This window comes from Rhinolophus sinicus, chromosome 1 (assembly GCF_057876585.1).
Source record: "Rhinolophus sinicus isolate RSI-liver-muscle chromosome 1, RSI-T2T, whole genome shotgun sequence".
In the NCBI taxonomy this organism is placed as follows: Eukaryota; Metazoa; Chordata; class Mammalia; order Chiroptera; family Rhinolophidae; genus Rhinolophus; species Rhinolophus sinicus.
The window spans coordinates 189,142,285-189,160,330 of NC_142501.1; the positions used below are offsets into that span (position 1 = coordinate 189,142,285).

The 18,046-nt window shown below is 44.8% G+C and overlaps 1 protein-coding gene across 5 annotated transcripts in view; it reads right to left on the reverse strand.

The window, feature by feature from the left end:
- Positions 1–2,279: 2,279 nt before the first annotated feature.
- The window catches only part of TBC1D1 (TBC1 domain family member 1), a 209,885-nt gene continuing 194,118 nt past the window's right edge, over positions 2,280–18,046 (reverse strand). For 4 of the 5 annotated variants that reach the window (XM_019741934.3, XM_074322281.2, XM_019741932.3 and 1 more), the window contains 3 exons: positions 15,093–15,262; positions 7,949–8,122; positions 2,280–4,159 (listed from right to left, as the gene is read on the reverse strand). In XM_019741934.3, coding sequence (XP_019597493.3) covers positions 3,959–4,159; positions 7,949–8,122; positions 15,093–15,262 — 545 coding nt within the window. In that variant the 3' untranslated portion in view covers positions 2,280–3,958. Of the gene's footprint in view, positions 4,160–7,948; positions 8,123–15,092; positions 15,263–18,046 lie in introns of those variants that run through there. The other variant, XM_088792515.1, reaches the window with a different exon arrangement.

Consider the following 18,046-nt stretch of genomic DNA (forward strand, 5'->3'; position numbering starts at 1 on the left):
TCTGGGTTGATTTTTTTTTTCTAAAAATATTACAATGCAAGGGTTTTCAAAAGTCTAAAGGTGAAAAAGAAATGGCTGTCAAGAACAAACATTGTAGGGGCGGCCAGATGGCTCACTTGGTTAGAGCACCATCTCTCAACAAGGCTGCCAGTTCAATTCCCACACGGGATGGTGGGCTGCGCCCCCTGCAACTAAGATCGAAAACGGCGACTGGACTTGGAGCTGAGCTGTGCCCTCCACTAGATTGAAGGACAACGACCTTGGAGATGACGGGCCCTGGAGAAACACACTGTTCCCCAATTTAAAAAAATTTTTTTAAAGAACAAACATTGCACCCCCATCAATCCAGATCCCGTTGCAACAGCACTGCTCTGCCTATGAGTCTGCACGTGGGGGGTGGGCTGGAGAGCCCCCGGGTTTAACTTATGATAAATTAATGCCCCTGGAGACGTCACATTTCTGGAGGGAACCTGATCTGGGCTCCTTACTATACAGATTCCCCCCTGTGAAAATGAGACAGGCCTTTTCTTGCTTTGAATCTTGATATTATCAGAAATGATTCTCAAAACTCCCAGCAATTAGAGCTGGATAGTGTTGACTGTTAAGCAATCAGGAGACTTGGAATTTACTCTGATCCTGTAGCCAACCATTAGGTGATTTTGAACCTCTCTTCACCTTAGCTTTTTCCGCTATAAAATGAGGTGGGATGTGTTTTTCTTAGTATGAAGTAGAAGGTTCACTCCAGTTCTCACAGTCCAAGATTACTGAGCCATTCCAAACCCTTAATGCAGAGTTTTGATTTAACACAATGTGGCCTGTAAATGATCTTACCACACAGAAAGTTTCTGGATTTTAATTTGTAGAACTTTGGTAACACTTGACTGAGGGCAGCAGATGAAGGGTGGGGGGTTAAGACCTGGTGCCAGCAACGATCTGTTGCAGTTCTTAGTCTCCAATGTGCCACCATCAGTGCTTCCCAAAGTCAAAGTCAATCTGTGAATGTGAGCTCCATGGATCACTGGCATATATATTTAGATGGACGGCCTCTCTAAAATGACGTGCGCGTGCATGCTATCATTCAAATTAGGCAGGTTTTAAATTTAACTGTGGTGGTTTTGTACTGCTGAGCTTAGTCAGAACTACCTTTCCCAGAGCTCCCTTCCCTGGGTGATTGTATGTTGAAATTGACTCAAAGATGCGCTTGTGTGAGATTTGGAAAGCGAAAGTGAAGAAGGGCTATTTTTCTCTGGAGGTCACCAGTCAAATATGGCGTCCAGCAGACACAGAAGTGCCTATCCTCTTTCTTGTCCGCTCTTCTTCTCAAGTGTTGACCTTGAGTGTTGACTTAGGGTGGCCCCAGGCCCACCGTGAGGCACCTGGCTGTAAAAGCAAAGAAGTGGCCACTACATGGCAGCAAGAGCTTCCCACAGAGCTCCCTGCAGACAACCCTTCCCACGCACATTTCAGCACTGTTTTTCTTCTCAGATGGACTAGCTCATTCGCACACTTCAATTTGCACACCGTCTACAAATTCACTTTTCAGCTTCTCGCACAGTTGTGTTGGGTCTAATTCCTGTAACGAATTCTATATCCCATAGCAATCAGAGCACCTCTTCTCTCTATTCACCAAACCAAACACACAAATCCCCAGACACGGCTCTGTCTCCATGTAAGTCCTAAGAGGACCCCAAGCGGAGTATTCGGCAAAGAAGACATTTTTATACATGTTCTCTAAGCAACAGTGTGCTTCCTGCGGGCTCAATGCCTTAAATCTAAGAAGCGCAAATGGTATCACAAGAAAGACAACCTTGAAGTGCACACGCACGAGTACATCTGGGGAAAAACAGAACACGAAATTTACTTGGTTTAAAAATTTGCCTCTGCGCGTCCTCGCGCAGTGATGCGAGTTGGTTCTGTGCGTTTTTCTTTCCCTGGCTACGTCCCTGGCTCAGACTCTGTCTTAGACACATGCTCACATCAACAGTCCCCTGTGCCCAGTGCAATGTCACAGCAGCACTCGCTGGCACACACAATGGACAGAGCTGGTCTCAGTGCTACTACTCACACCCCAAGGAGAGAGGCTATAACATGACAAGCACATGGGTAGCGATACTACAAACAGAGGATGCCAACACTGCAAATGGTTTCACTGATGCTTAGGTAATAGTCGCACTCTGACCCACAGGTGTGCATGAGGCATTCCTTCACTCCTGGGCTGAAAAGCAAAAATCCCGATAATAAAAAAAACAAAACGAAAAAAAAAAAAAACACCATAAAAGTGTGCACATGAATTGTTTTATTGCTTTCTTGTTTCTTATTTAATGCAGAGTCAATGTTTTTGAGGAATGGTCATAAGATGTCCACATTTCAACATTATTAAATATTCAAACAATAAAATATGTGGAAAGAAGCCCTCAAATGTGAACTCCTCTAAGTTATATCTGGTGGGACCGACAACCTGGAATAAAGGCTGCTGGGCTTGTAATCTTGGTTTGTGAAGAGAACTGCTATCCTCGGACACGGGGAACAGGAGTCCCGAATGTCAACCAAGTGTTCAGGCCCTGGGGCAGAATGTTTGTCTCCCTTTGAAATGTCTGGGAAGGTTTATAATGACTCCAAATATGAAAATCCTTCCTCTCACCTCAGGCTTAAAAGAGAGGCCCGCCACTGAGAAAGTCAAAAGAAACTTCTTTGGAATAGAAGTGGTTACAACGATAAAGACCAGAAATGATTCTGCTTTCAAGGAAGTGACATGTGCCTACACAGTTCCTCTCTACTCCTTCCTTAGTAAGAAAACCACCCATTCTGAGAGCACATGGAAGAGGCCCTACATAGTGACCAAATGAAACCAGGGCCACCGTGAACGGCTTTTTGCTTGTTGAAGGCACAGGGTCCTCATCCTGAGTGTGTTTGTGTGTGTGTGTGTGGGGGGGGCGGGGGGCAGTGCACATCGCTGCATTGTGAGTTCTGTTTGAAACACACGTCCTACTGCCAAAACACTGATCTCAGCTGCCATACATTTAATTGCAATTTTAGGCTGATCTTTTTTGAAAGTCCCAGAATCTCTGGCACCCTACAAATCCTGACCTGGCCTGCTACTTCTGCAAGGAATCAGACTCCCAATGGGTAGAGGCTTAAAGGGACACGCAGCTGTATTCCATCATACAACAGGCAAAATGCATACATGACTCTAGAACATGGATATGAAACACCACAAATAAATAAATATCTCGGACTCCACCGCTGCAAGGCGCATGCTAGCAATACCTGGTCGAGTCTAAAAAATGGTCATTTTCCCATAAAACATTTATCTACAATGATTTTGATCAATACTGAAGGGCTAAGCAAAACCAAATGTATCAAAATACTGTATTTTTAAGAAAGAAACGTCACTAAATACCAAGGACAGTGATCAAATTCAAGCTGTTAAATTTAAATAAATCACTTTTGATCTTTCCTAATGGTTACTTTGGCCTTCCATAACAAAAGTAGAAGGTGACGCTGAGGGTGCAGTCACACCAATCCTCCTTGGAAAAAAGATGGACCCACATCTTTGCCAGAAGAATCACTGCGAGCCCTTCCAGCTTTTGAAATTCCACAGTATTATGAATGCTCCTTACAGACACAGTGATACCGAAAAAGGAAACATAAAGGTGCATTTATTCATGTCCATGCCATCTAAATCTACCGATTACAGTAATTAGAACCAGAGAAGGGACCAACTGGAACCTCAACAACAACAAAAACAATGGGACATTCGCCCCCCTGAATTGCAAGTTTTAGTTCAGAAGAATCTGCCTGCTGGCAAGCAAGTTTCCTCCCTGAGAAGCATGCTTCACGCTTCGTTCTTCCCTTCCTGCATCTTCTGTCTCTCTCAGTTAAGGCCTGGACAGTATCAGGACCGTGTTACGATGTCTCCCCCAGAGCCATGCCTGGCGAGGTGCTGTGCCCTGTGCTGTCAGTCGCCCGTGGGCTGGGGCAGTGTGAGGTCAGGCTGTGGACTGCCCAGCTCTGCAGTCCGCCTCTGAAGCTCCTCCACCGTCTGCAGCAGCGCTGACCTCTCCAGCTCTAGGGCCAGGGCGGCCTGCTTCAGCTTGCTTTCACTGGTCAGAAGCTTCTCAACTGTGGCTTCGAGGCTTTGGATCCTACCATTTGCCACCTGGAGAATAAAAGAAAAAATGAGAATGCAACTGCCCAGTGACAACATGGGGGGATCTACTGTACGCTCTGCTGTCATATTTTGGGGACAACATGGAGTCTTATTTTGGCAGAGAGGAGTCTACTGTTTACTATCAGTGCTTCTGGCCATACAGGAAGACTGAATTTACCAGGTTCTCTTGCAGGCAGGCTGGGCACTCCTGTGATCCTCCAGCATTTTCCTCCCCTGCAGTAACTATTTTGGAAGCCACACGTTGAGATGGTGGCTTCCCAATGCAGAAGGAGCCCGAGCTCCGAGCCACCCACTACAGGGACTGCAGCTCTGACATAACCGAAGGACGCTTCATGGAGAAGAGGTGGAGCTTTGAGGACGAAAAGACTTCTATTGTGCTAAGCCACTGAGCGCTGCAGCTCTATTACTGCAGCACAGCCGGCCTATTCTGACTACTACATATATTTACAAGTGCAAATTGATTTCAGACTGATAGTCACAATGGAATCCAAAAAGGCCCGAGTAGTATTATAACAGCGCTCTAATCTGAAATTCTCTTTTATTTTCCTTATAGTAACAAGATATCACTATGTCAAAGGACATGGGCCTTTTCCCTGGAACATGGGTGGAGAGCTTGGAATAGCCGAGCGTTCTGCCAAGAGGCTCCTGTGCGTGGTCTCTCAGACCGGTCACCACCACAGAGCAAAGCAGTGTCCTCACGTGCTCCTGGCTACATGCTCGGCACAAAATTAATGTCAGGCAGGTACTTTTCTCTCCAGGTGCTTTTCTCTGACGGACTCAGGAAGGCTTCCCAGGCAATGGGTGAGTTGGCTCCGGTGAAGCTGAGGGGTTTCCGGAGAAAACCACAGAAACCCCGACCTTTACGTTGCTGTCCCCGAGGCCTTCTGGCCTGTGCCTCAGCTCACAGCTACACTGTGTGCTGCTCAGGTGACTGGGTCATGAAGGTACTGCTTCATCTCATTAATCTTGTCCAGCCCATTTATTTTAGGTGGGAAAAAATGGTACATGTACTTTTTTTTCTCATTTTCAAAACAGGAAAAACAGTTTTTTGAACAAGATAATACTTGTGCCAGGCAGACAACTCATGACTCAAAGTCTAGCTCTGGCGGTGCTACTGGAACACTCAAAATGGAAGGAGAAAAGGACTGAAATTCTAAGTTGTCAGCTTACCTGGCAGGGGCGGCTATGCTGGGTGTGCATCTATCTCCCGGCACTCCTTTCCCATCCTCAGCCCTACCTACGGTCGCGGCCTGCGTCAGGCACCACCTCCCTAGCAAGGGTCCCTAGCAAGGGTCGCTCATTCAGAAGTCCCCCGGCATTCTGCGGTGTACCCCGCAGCTCGGTAGTCAGCTGCTGTGCACGGTCATTTACTGTTCTGCGTGAACATCGGGTCTCCTCAGTGAGACTGAAGCTCTTTCGTGGAAAGGAGCACATCTCATCCTGCACATGGGTCCAGACTCCCACAGCACCTAACTCATGGGCGCTCGACGCCTCGTAGTTGATTGTTATGAAAAATGTGCTATTATTTGGTACCATCCGACATGTCTATGCCGTCGTCTTATGTACACGACTGGACAAAACATTCAACGGTTTGGTCTCAGGGGCTAGACAACGTTCTTGAGCATTTAACAAGAAAATAAATGGGGCTTCAGAACAAAGCTAGAGAACAGGTCAATTGTGATACTTTGGGAAAGAAAAAATGTTTGAAAATTAAGCATTGCATTGCACAGCTATCCTTGGACTCTGAAAACTGTGTAAAAAAAATGGTGAGAGTCTCCCGGAACTTACACAGTCTTGCTGAAAGACAGTAAATCCATGTGACTTGTAGAGGGTAACGAGAAAACTATACCAGCCCCCACAGATGGATACTACACAGTCCTACCGCGACTCTGTGAGAGCAGCAGGGTCTTATGGGTGTTGGTTGCCCTGGCACCCAGCCCAGCAAGGCCGCAGTAAAGGCTGCTGGGCTGGCACAAGCTGTCGTTCTGAATGTGCCTCCAGACGTGGGGAGCCACTTGGTCAAGAGAAAGACAGTTCCAAGGAGAACATCTGTTATTACTGTAACCACCTGATGACTTTCCTGAGGAATGTAGGTATTGGAGCAGCTTTTCACAACTCCCTCTCTTCACAAAAAGGGATAGTATCACAGAAGCAGCATAAAATTACTCTCCTTCCTTTCTCTCTCTCTCTCTCTCTCTCTCTCTCTCTCTCTCTCTCTCTCTCTCTCTCTCTCTCTCTCTCTCTCTCACACACACACACACACACACACACACACACACACACACACACACACACACACCTGGGCAGTAGCCCAATAAAATGAACCTCTTTTTAGGTTCATTTTATTGCCTATCTTAACAAGCCAAGAGCTTCAAATGCAAGTCTGAGCTTTGTTAGAAATGTTTCCATCCTGTTATATTTCAGGGAACTACTGTTTGTTTGGATGTCATTTAAAATTACCACCTACACTGCAGACCTTTACAGGCCAAATAAGGCTCTTTATCCCCTGGAACCTTCCCTTCAGATTACAGCGGAGATGTCCTGGAGAGATTGTACACAGATATATTATTAGTTAGGACATCTCAACTTTGAGGGGGGAAAACAGCTCAATTTCTAAATGTGGCAAGTAGTTAGGACTGGGTAGGGAAAGCATTTTTCTTTGTTCCTCTACAATAAATATCTGCTCCCATCTAAGGGACAAATCCCTGCCGGGAGCAATGCACTGCAGAGAAGGGTTGATTTATTAGGCTCTCAAATGCTGGCCTTCTCCTATCATCGCCAAGCTTGTATCTGCAAAGCAGCAACTTCTATGGAGCAAAATAAGAGGCTCACATCAGGACGGAAAGCCTATTCTAAGGTCAGCCCAACACCACCGTAAAATACATACTTTGGGGAAAAATATGTATTTTTCTCTGCAGAAACTCAAACCAAATTCTTTCAAACACCCCACAAACAATTCCTTACCACTGACAGCATTACCACCGGTTTATGATTGTTAAAAAAGGAGCCGGCAGGGTTCCTTTATTCCCTCTGATTGGCGTAGGAGTTGTGCTATCAGCATTCTTGTCCTTGTCACACAAATGAGGGGATCAGGACAGAGGTCAGCAGACTGCCCAGGATGGCAGCATGACCGGGGGCAACACCAGACCCGGGAAAACCAGGTCTCGGATTGTGCCTCTGGGTTTGCTCCACGTCACCCTTTTGTGTGCAGGGTCTGTGTTTGCCTTTCTACAGCATGTCCTCATCCACACTTGTCCATGTTAAAATGGAAGCTTCCAGAGTGGAGGGCTGTGACCTTCATTAATCAGACCTTTGCATTTGTGCCAAGGACTCACGTCTCGTGATCACATGCTCTGGTAGATTTTGGTGTCACTTTCCTCCCTTAACATCCCTCCAAGGACCACGCTGGTTTCGCTCACGGCAGCTCGAGCCTTTGATTCTCTCATCATGACTCAAAGCACAATCGCTGCCATTCAGCGAATAGCACCCTGGCATCCTGAACGCAAGTTCATCTCTGGGCCTGTTTCCTAAAAGGCTGAGTGCAGAAACACCCTCTCAGAAAGCTCCAGGGCTGTCTGACCCCAGCAAAGGACAATCTGTCTGCTCCCTAATAAAAAGGCTCAATTCTCCTGGGATACCTTTGATCTCAGCTATAAACAGATCGGGGAAAGAAAGGTCCTACGGTCATGGGAAAACCCAGCCTGCCGGTGCCTTTGGAGAGTTAATGAACTACCACACACTCGGGGTTCAGGAAGCTGCTTCGTGAATAAGCTCTACCTGCAGTTGTTCGAGGAGGTCAAGGTTCTGTTTGCGTAAGCTGCTGTTGGTTTTCTCTAATCTGTCCATTCTTTGGTTGTCACTGAGTGGAGAGGAATCGATGAGTTCTTCTTGAAGCACGTGGTACTCAACCTCATAAGCTTGTAGCTGTTTAGAGATGTCCATCTCAAACACCTGTTAAATACAGGCAAGTCATCAGGCACTTAAAATGAGAAAAATCTCACACACACACACACACACAGGCATGCATGCACGCACACACGTGACCATGTCCACGAGCACCCACTAAACACTCTGTGCCTGGTATATAAGTGATAATCCAGGAAAATTCTGCACGGAGAAGGTAGTAATTTTACTTGGGAAGAAAGACTGTAGAAAGGATTTAGACATAAACCTAAGATAACAGTAAGTGTGGGTCTCTGATAGTCATTTTCCAAAAGCCAAAACCTTATTTTTAAAAAAGGCTTACAAAAACTTATTTTTAGTTCTTATTTCAGAACTTATTTCCTTTTACTCTGAAAATTCTATTAGGTTAGATACATTAACTGTCGGTCAAAGGGAGGAAACAAAACAAAAGAATCATAGCCCCATGTGCCCAGTCACCGAGTCAAAGTTTAATTATAGTTCAGTTGGGTTTTCAGAGTTACAAGAACAGCTAAGTAATGGAACTGTTTACTAAAAACCCCTTCTCTGCACACAAGACATGCAGAAAAGAGCCAAAACCCAAATGTCACCCACACAGATGAGTGAATACGAAACAATGCCTGAGCTGCCTTCCTTCCCATAATAGTAACAGTGATGAAAAAACCACCCGTGTGAAAAACAACCCCAAGTGCACAAGGGAGTGAGTTGTTCGTGCCTGTACTTTCTCTTGGTGAGTGAGCTTGATGGAAGCAGGGCTGAAGAGGGGGTCAGAGGGCAGAGGCTGCCGCCCCGGCCTCTCCCTTCTTTCCCATTGTTTGTGTGGGATCGCCCCATGGGGCTGTGCCTCCCCACACCGGCGTGAAGCCCCAACATGAATCTGTGGGATCTGAGCATTCAGTCACCGTATAAAAATAGCCTGCATGATCAGAACACACATTTAGAGAATGAAGTTAGACTTTACAAGAGCAGAAACTGACTCTTCACTGCATTTCCTTAAGAAAGGCCAACAGTTAAAATCAATGAAAAACTCACTTCCCCTGATGACAGCGTTAGCATTCAAACATGGGTGAGTCCTATCTTCCCTGAAATCAATTTTCAAAAACCATGTTTACTTTCTCATCATTCCCAACAATCTTATTTTCTCTTTCTTAAGATTAATTTCTCCGCTTCCTGGTTTTCAATTTAATTCAATGGATAATACTAACGAGGCACCAGTCGTCTGATGACGAAAAACTAATACACATTGTATTTGTGGCACGTGTGTGAGCAGTTTACTGGACGGACCTGATTCTCCGTTGTCCCTCAGAGTTGTCAGCAGAGATTATCATCTCTATTTTTAGTCGAGGAAACTAACTCAGAGACTCTGAGTCAGACTCAAGTCGGGGCTCCACTGGCGACTCCCTGAATGACCTTCAGCAAGTTCCTTGACCTCTCCCAGGATCAGTTCATGGCTGCCACCATGGGAGTGATACCACCTCCCTCCTAGCATCGCAGTGGGAATTCCACGAGACAACGCATGGAAGTTCCCAGCGTGTGCCCGGCAAGTTGAGTAGGCGCTCGTTTAGCTAAGAGAGCTGCTTCCACACACTTGTCGTGAAACCCTAACATTCAACCTTGTGCTTCGGCAAAATTACAAAGGATGCCACATCATGGAACTTCTGAATAGCTCAAACAGAGTAAAAACCACCAACATAAAAACTGAGACTGCCGTGGCATTGGTGTATAGTTATAAATATGGTGTAGAATAAATGTCATACATACAGTTACTTCTTTTTCTTCCACCAATATTTATTTATTTATTTATTTATTTATTTATTTATTTATTTTCCCAATATTTATTTTTAAAGGAGCTCCTAACCTGGAAAACCTGGGAACAAAACCTCTGGCCTTTTACACAGGTTGATAATCTGCTAAGGTTAATGGCTTTCAGCTGTGCCTAAAACTGTACACTCTTTCAGGCCCCATGAATCCCTAGGAACCATTCTGGGTCATAATCATCTTTGCCTAATTGCATCATTATCTCCTGGCAGCCCAAAAATTTAGAGCCCTCAATTCTGCAGTTATGCCCCAGTCCTCAAAGAATTCTTTTTCATGTTGCTACATATTCTTTATAACCATAATTATAAATGGCTTCATGGGATTCTACCAAGTTGAAATATCATGACCATGTGAATCCATTCATTGAGTGTTGGATACCCAGTCACTCGCACATTTTTGTTGTTGTAAATGACAACTCTAAACATCCTTGTACATATGGCTTTTCCCATATTTTGGATTATTTCCTAAGGATACATTCCAAGAAATAGGATTACCGAGTCAGAGGGTATGAATGTTTTATTGGCTTGTGATACATGTTGCCAAATTACTTCCCAAATGGAATTATCGATGTACAATGCCATTAGCAACATATGAATGTGCCAGATACAGTATACCCTTGGCACTGTGTACTGGTGTTAAATATTTTTGCTTGGGTCAATCTAGTAGGTAAAACATTTTATGTTAAATTTAAATAACTCATGAAACTAATATTTTCCCGGATACTTGTTTACTATTCATAGATGGATCTCCTCTTTAGTGAACTGTCTGTTTATGTTCTTGGCTCATGTGCTGTTGGAGACTCAGTGTTTCTCCTTGCAGCCCGTGGACGCTCTGTATACTGAAGCCATTAACCCCATGCCTGCTGAACTAGCCACGTACTTTCCACTGTCCCAGCCCGAGAGGCTGCCCCACATCAGTGGCACACAGAAGGCTGGAGAGTGGAGCAGTCTGCCCAGGTATCGGCAATAAGGGGGCACAGAGTGAATTTAAAAACAGTAATAAACCCAACGAAAAGTTGGTCTGCCTTTTATTATTACCACATGCGAGCAATTCTAACCAATGCCAGTGGTAAAATAAAATACCCCTCCCGCCATACTCCACCCTCTTGGTCCATCACTGATGATTGGCCTTTCAAAAAAGTACTCATTTTCAACAGTGCAACCTGCCCACACAGCTAGGGCTCCTCCCAAGGGCAGAAGAGGTAGCCTCGCCACTGATTTTGGGGAGCGAGAGTGCCTTCTGAACAAAGGAACCTTCTTAAGATGCTGGTTTCCATCCTATAAGCTCAGCTAGAACAGAGAACTGCCTCCTGTGTTGACAGTGAAGCTGCCCATAGTGGAGCTTTTCAAATGTTCCCCTATGTGTGAATCCCCTGGGGATCTTGTGAAAATGCAGATTCTGACTCAGCAGGTCTGGGGTGGGGCCCCAGATTCTGCATTTCCTGCGGCTTCCTAGGTGACACAGTGATGGCCACACTTTGAACAGAGCCCAAAGAATGCCGAAAACAGGCCCTTTGCTCTGTCTCCCAAAGCCCGCCGCCCCCTAACTCTGTTTCCTTCCTTACACTGAACGGAGGCTGCACAAGCAGAGGGCACTCACTGTGACAATACAAACCTGACCTCCTCTTAGTTTCTGTTTATTCCCAGGGTTTCCCCCCTTCTTGGGTCGGAGGAGTTTCATGGCTTATACTCAGCGGACAGTTAAGTCACACTGAGGAAGTCCACAGAGCCTTCAGAGACTGTCTACCCTGGACTCTCAACTCTGACATGCCCCTCCGTGGCTGCTCCCCACCTGTCTATGCTGAGCCAGAGCTCCAGAGCCCTGTCCTCAACTATTCCGCCCCCCCCCCCCCAATCCTGGATGCAGATTGTGTCCCAGTTGCTCAAGCTGAAACCATCTACAGGGAGTACATTTAATGAAATGGGGCCATGGTGTGGGGACAGAGTCCCAGAGAGCAGTTTCCAGGCTCTCGGCCTCATGTGGAAAGGTGCTGGCTTGGTTATTAGATGGCCATCAGCTGTAATCAGATGGCCATCCACTGTGGTTGGGTGGCCATCAGCTGTCACCGTTAGCCATTAGCCACTGATACATCTGCTGTGTCTATGCTAGGGGGTGGGTTGGCAAAGAATCGGATGGTGGATTGCGCATTGTATGGCTCCTGCTTCCTGTGTCTCCGGCCCAGCTGCCAGCGAGAATATAATGGTATGACTCCCCTATCTATGGCTCCGTGGGTGTTCCTTTTTGGCCTCACCATAGCCTGCGTTCTGGTGCCGGGAGCGGGAGCTGCGTCCCTGCACGACACGTGGCTACCACAGACTCTGCCCACCCACACACAGGGCAGCATGCTCAGTCATGGGCATCTACCACTTCTACTCTGTGGATCTCCAAGGTTCCAGCCCCGGGGCCCTCGAAGACTGCAGAGAACCACACTGCACCTCGGGCCTCCATTCTGAGTAGGACTTGAGACCGGGGCACCCTCTGGAGGGGAGAGGGCAGTGAGAGGGGCAGAAAGCTTGACACACAGCACTCATGTCAAGTTCTGGCAGGAAAAGAGGGCGAAGACCCACTGGCATTTAAACTGTTTCCTGTGAAGACTTTTGGCAGAATAAAAATGTGGGTCCCAAAATGTAGATTTTTGTCTTCCCTACACCATTACTCCTTAGTCTCCAACCATCCCACACAAAAAAAAAAAAAAAAAAAAAAAAGCTGAATGTGTCAGGCATCTAGAATTTCTATTTTCTCACTCCCACGCCTTTGCAGATGCTGTGATCAGGAGTCAGCAAACTACAGTCTGTGAACTGAATCTGTCCCACTGCATGTTGTTGTAAATAAAGTTTTATTGCAACACAGGCACTTCATTCCTATACATACTGTCTATGGCTGCTTTCACGCTGCAAAGGCAGCAGAGACCTTATGGCCACAAAGCCGAAACTACCACCGGGCCCTCTGCAGAAAACGTGTGCTGACCCCCGGCTTGCCGCATTCTTTTCGGCCCAGCTGAACTGTATTCCCTCAATTTTCAACCGTCAGCACTCACTCCACCAGCCTGGCTCCCATAAGCCCTCACACAAGCACCACAGTAGCACACTTGTAATTACTGGATTACATGCTTATTTTCTTCATAGGATGGGCTTTCGTGTCAGAGAGACACGTTACCTTCTTGGCTCTGCCACGTTATACAGGGTGTGGTGCATGTTACTCTTTCCATGCCTGGTTTCCCCAACTATAGAAATGGGGATTATAATACACGTTCCAGAGTTGTTAAGTAGTAGCACAAAGGATGCCAAGTTCAAAAACAGTTGCCTAAAACAAATCAGATGCACACATACAAAACTGTTCTCTCCAAGTTGTGTCCATGGCCATTCTTCTAACATTTAAAGAGTATCCAATACAGTACTTTTAGTAAGTATCTATTACAGAAAAGGGGAGGAAAATGGGATTTTTTGTTTGTTTGTTTGTTGGAGCTCAATATCCAGGAGGTAAATTGAACTTCAGCTGAGGCTGCCTGCCTTTGAGCCAGAAGCAAAGGCAAGGAACTCCCTGGGCACAGACTTTAGTTTAGGTAATCACAGCTCCGTGTTTGCCCCAGCAGCCTTAAAATGTAAGTATCTGCAATGAAAGCTCTGAATTCTGAACAAAACGCCAGCATTTAAAGAATCACAAGGGTGAAGAATTCAGTATTAATATACAAGTAAAACATAGCAAAACTTTATAATTAGAGGACACCCACAGGCACGTGGGGGTACTAAGTAACTGCTAAAGCACTTTGAGGCCAGAGGACCTGAGTTTGAGACCCTCCCTTTTCACTTTGCAGCAGAGTGATTGTGGGCCAGTTAATTAACCACTGTGAGCCCTGGGTTCCTCAGGGGTTAAAACCACCTCTCCTCTCAGGAGTGCACTCATGATTAAATGAGATCATGTGTATTTATAGATTCACACAGAACCTGGCAAAAGTAAGGTCTCAACAAGCCAAAGTTATTCACATCGAGAGAAACGTGCCAGGGAAGTAAAATACAGAGAGGCAAAGCTACAGTGAACTGGAGATGAATGTGCAGAGTGGAGAACTGCTCTCCTACAGGCGTATGAGACGTGCAGAGGTCCCAAGTGACAGTTGGCATGATGCCCTCCCTAGCTCCAGGCCATCTTGCTTCTTTTTCTGAGCTTGCCAACTAAGGAGGGGCAGCAAAGGAAATCATAAACGCTGCGTCTGGGTGCAATCCCCTGGAATCACTGGATTTCTCTCGGATTCACAGAAACCCTCAGAATAAGGATTTTTTAAAAATAGCTTTATTTCACTATTTGTTTTTAGCAAACGACTCTATGCTGTCAGTGTATTTGGAACAGGTGAGGTTACGTTCTAGGCTTAGGAGAAGCCCGACTGCTGACTCTACAGTGCCCGATGCAGCACTCTTTTCCAGAGCACTCTCAGTCATCTGGCCTCTGGACAATTCCAAGGGTGACCCCACCCTCTGCCAAGCAGCCCAGTCCTTCACAGTCAGCGATCATTAATGGGAGATTCTTCCTTACACAGAATCAGAAGCTGCTCCCACCCCTAACCCAAACCATTTAACAACTGGTCTAGTTGTAATTACTGGCTCAATTCACCCCTTACCCCTACCGTTTCGGAGAGTAATGGTTCTACTATACCCAGAAACCAAAGGTGCTGAAACCACAGCTGGGGAAATGACTTCTATTAACACACACACACACACACACACACACACACACACACACACTTACAGAATACATACACTCTATCACAACTTTGCTATCAGTTATTTTTAGAAAATGCCAAATACCACTCAGCAGAAAAATCAAACCACATATTTTACAAAAGCCTACATTGAATAAGTGTATGTATTCCAAAAAAACTCACAACTAGGAGTGAAGCCTCTTAATTACAAGAAACAATGGATAATCTGTGTTGGTTATCACACCTAAACACTGCCACCGAGTGTCCACGTGGCATTTCACCATTACACACACACTCAGACATGCATTTAATCACTGAACACATTTGTGATGTGCCTCCTACATGCCAGGCATCCTGTAAGATGCTGCCCAAAATATAAAGTGGTAGAAAATAGGTTCTGCTCAAAAACAAACAAACAAACAAACCAAAATTAAGCTTTTATGTATCCAGGATCACGTTACCTTTTGGAAGGTTTAGACTGAATCATACCTGATTGATGGTCTTTTCCATTTGCACCAAGCCCAGGTTGGGTAGTGTGTTTTTTATAAAGTCAACTATAGTTTCTAGGTTTTCATGCTGCAGAATCAAGGGCTTATGGCTTCCCAACAGACTTAAAGCCACTTTAAATATGACCTCTGTTCCCTGAAGAAAGATCATATCTGGGAAAACACAGAAATGCTGAAAGTTAAACCAGACCAGCTTCTGATGAAATACCATTCTGTCTCTTTTCCACATACGATAGAACAGGACAGAGGGAAACATGACCCTGAATTGCAAACTTTATTTTCTTTTTAAGAGTCTGATAGTTCAGATAGGGTTGTCAAGACAATATTACAAATAATAAAATATAGACAAACATACTAAAATTTTGCCACAGGTTCATAGAAATCTTTTTTTCCTCTTCAAAAATATATTAAATTCAAACATGCTTCAAAAGTTAAATTGAGAAAAAGAAAATTTGTTATTAGTCCATTTTCCCAGAAATGTTCTAGATTTTAAGAGTTACTAAGACATAGTAACTCTTAAACTTTATTCAGTTTTTATGAGTAAAACTGAAAGATTTTCAGATATACAGCATCAGATATACAGCATTTAGATATACACTTAGAAAAACAGCAAAAGATAAAGTAAAAACAAAAAGTTTCTGTTTTCTCTACTTTGAAATATGGATTAAAAGATCTCTAAAAACTAAAATGTCTGATCAATTGCGAAAGTACATTATTAAATGCAAGTATACTGAATTTTAGCTTAATAATGGAGTAAAAAAAAAAAAGACATCTTCCCCAGAGGAATTCAAAAGAACTTTGCCAGAGTTATTTTGTAGTCCTTGCCATATTTTTTCTTATGTTAGCAATCCCCACATTGATTGTACACAGTGAGAGGGAGGGAAGCGGCTGAGGCAACGGGGTGAGCAGCCAGCCCAGCCCTGGCTCCCCGTTCCTCACAGAGCTGAAGCCACTCCAGAAAGAATCAAATTGTCCTGGTGACAGATGATCTGGGGCACAGCCCTAGTAACTAACTGTTGGGTGACTACATTAAGGCAAGTTACCTAACAACTGGAATAGTAATATAAGACGAGAGATAACTTTAAAGATGAAAGCATAAATCTAGTTAGAGGCAACTGCCAATATTCCTTTCTCTCCCTCTCTCTCAGTTTTGGCTGCAGGACAATGGGAAGAGACAAAGACGTTGTAAATTTCATCAAGTCCAGGAAGACAAAAGCAGGTGAAAAGAAGAATCCGCAGCATTGTGCCTCTCTTGGTGGTTTAGTGTGATGACATGTAAAAGCCATTAAGAAACAGGAAAACAAGGCTGGATGCTTCTCTGCAAATGGGAAAGGTGTCCAAGCCAAAGTAGTTTGTGGACGGCGAACATGAGACCTAGGTGTCGAGTGGCAGGGTTAGGCCTGGAGCCCCAACTGTGGGACTGGACTTGCTGCATGGGTGGGTGGCAGCCTCAAGCGATGCAGCTGCCGAGATCAGCCGACCTCAGAGCTCCGCGCCACCGTTTCCACAAACATCACAGCTGCTAGTGGTTCAGAGGGACCCCAAGGAGCCAGAACGGTCCGATGGCTGCCTCCCTCTTCGCTTTGGCTGGGAAGTTAAGTTAGAGGACTGGTCGTATCTTTGAAAGCTGAGCTTCTTAGGGGAAGTAGTATGTGTATCAACGCAGTGCTATGGAAGAATATTCCTGTGAAACGTCTGCTTTATAAAATATACAGTCTACCTCTGTAATTCACCGCTGCAGAAAACAAAAAAAGACCTAAAATAGCACTATAACTAAGATAGCACTATAACAGCACTATACCTAAGATTTTTTTAAACAGAAAAGACATTTCTAAAAACAAAACAAAGTAAATATGAAGACTGTGGTTTAAACGCTAAGACTTCCTTTCAGTATCTGGATACTTACAGCTGAACAAAAAACTAATGGCATCTATCAGAATAAATATCAAGACATTTTGGGCAGGTTCTCGGGAATGGGCTTCACCACTAGACCCATGACTTACTATAGCTCAGTTTGTTGATCTCTGGGAGACCGGTACCTTAGACTTAGATACAGTACCACATCTAAGGCAATTAAATAATTACTGGGGAACTTTCATGAGCATAATCAAATATGCAGTCCACATCGGCAGTTTCCTAAGGTTAACAATGGGTTTTCCAAGTTTTATTCCTTTAGGATCTTGGTTTTTATAACAAATCTAGTTAGTACAGTGCTTCCTATGATTTCAAACTCAAAGACTTTTTTGGATTATATGAAGAAAACAAAAGCAAGTTTGGAGAGGTGTTTCTTTCTTTTTAACTCTATTGGTATATTAAAAACAAAATATAACTCTGGATATGTTTATTTTATTGGATTTAACAGTTTGTATTTAATGTAATAAAAAAGAAATATTCTTTCCTAATGCTATTCTCATTCTCAACACCTTAAGAGCACTCTTCCCTGCTGAGAAGTTTCTCTAAGCATTCACTGGGCGTTTAATACATGCCAGGCATTGTATTGGGCGCTTTGGAGTCAGCTATGAACAAAGAACAATGTACAGAGAGACTAACAACCATGGGTTTGGTAGAGTTATGCACAGGGAGGGTGTTACGCTAACAAAAGGGAAGAAAAGGTCCAAGGAAGGTAGAAGCCAAATCCCGTCTTGAAAAGCCAATAGAAACTTGTTAGGTAAGTCAGGGAATAATACATTGAGCAGAAGGAAAAGAAGGTGTAAATGAACCCCATCAGGGCTGGGAGCCTGGAAAGAGTATGGTAAGGCAAGAGCTGGGGCTGCAGTCAAAAGGTGGGGCCAGGTCCCCAGGGGCTTTCTGCCGCCACGCCATTCTAATTGCACCCAGAGCGCAGGAGGGGTCAGGAAGGGGCTCAGGAAGGCTCTCTGCTCCTTGTTCTGAGTAGGTCAGTGCGTTGGTAAGGAGATGACATGAATGAGATCTAGG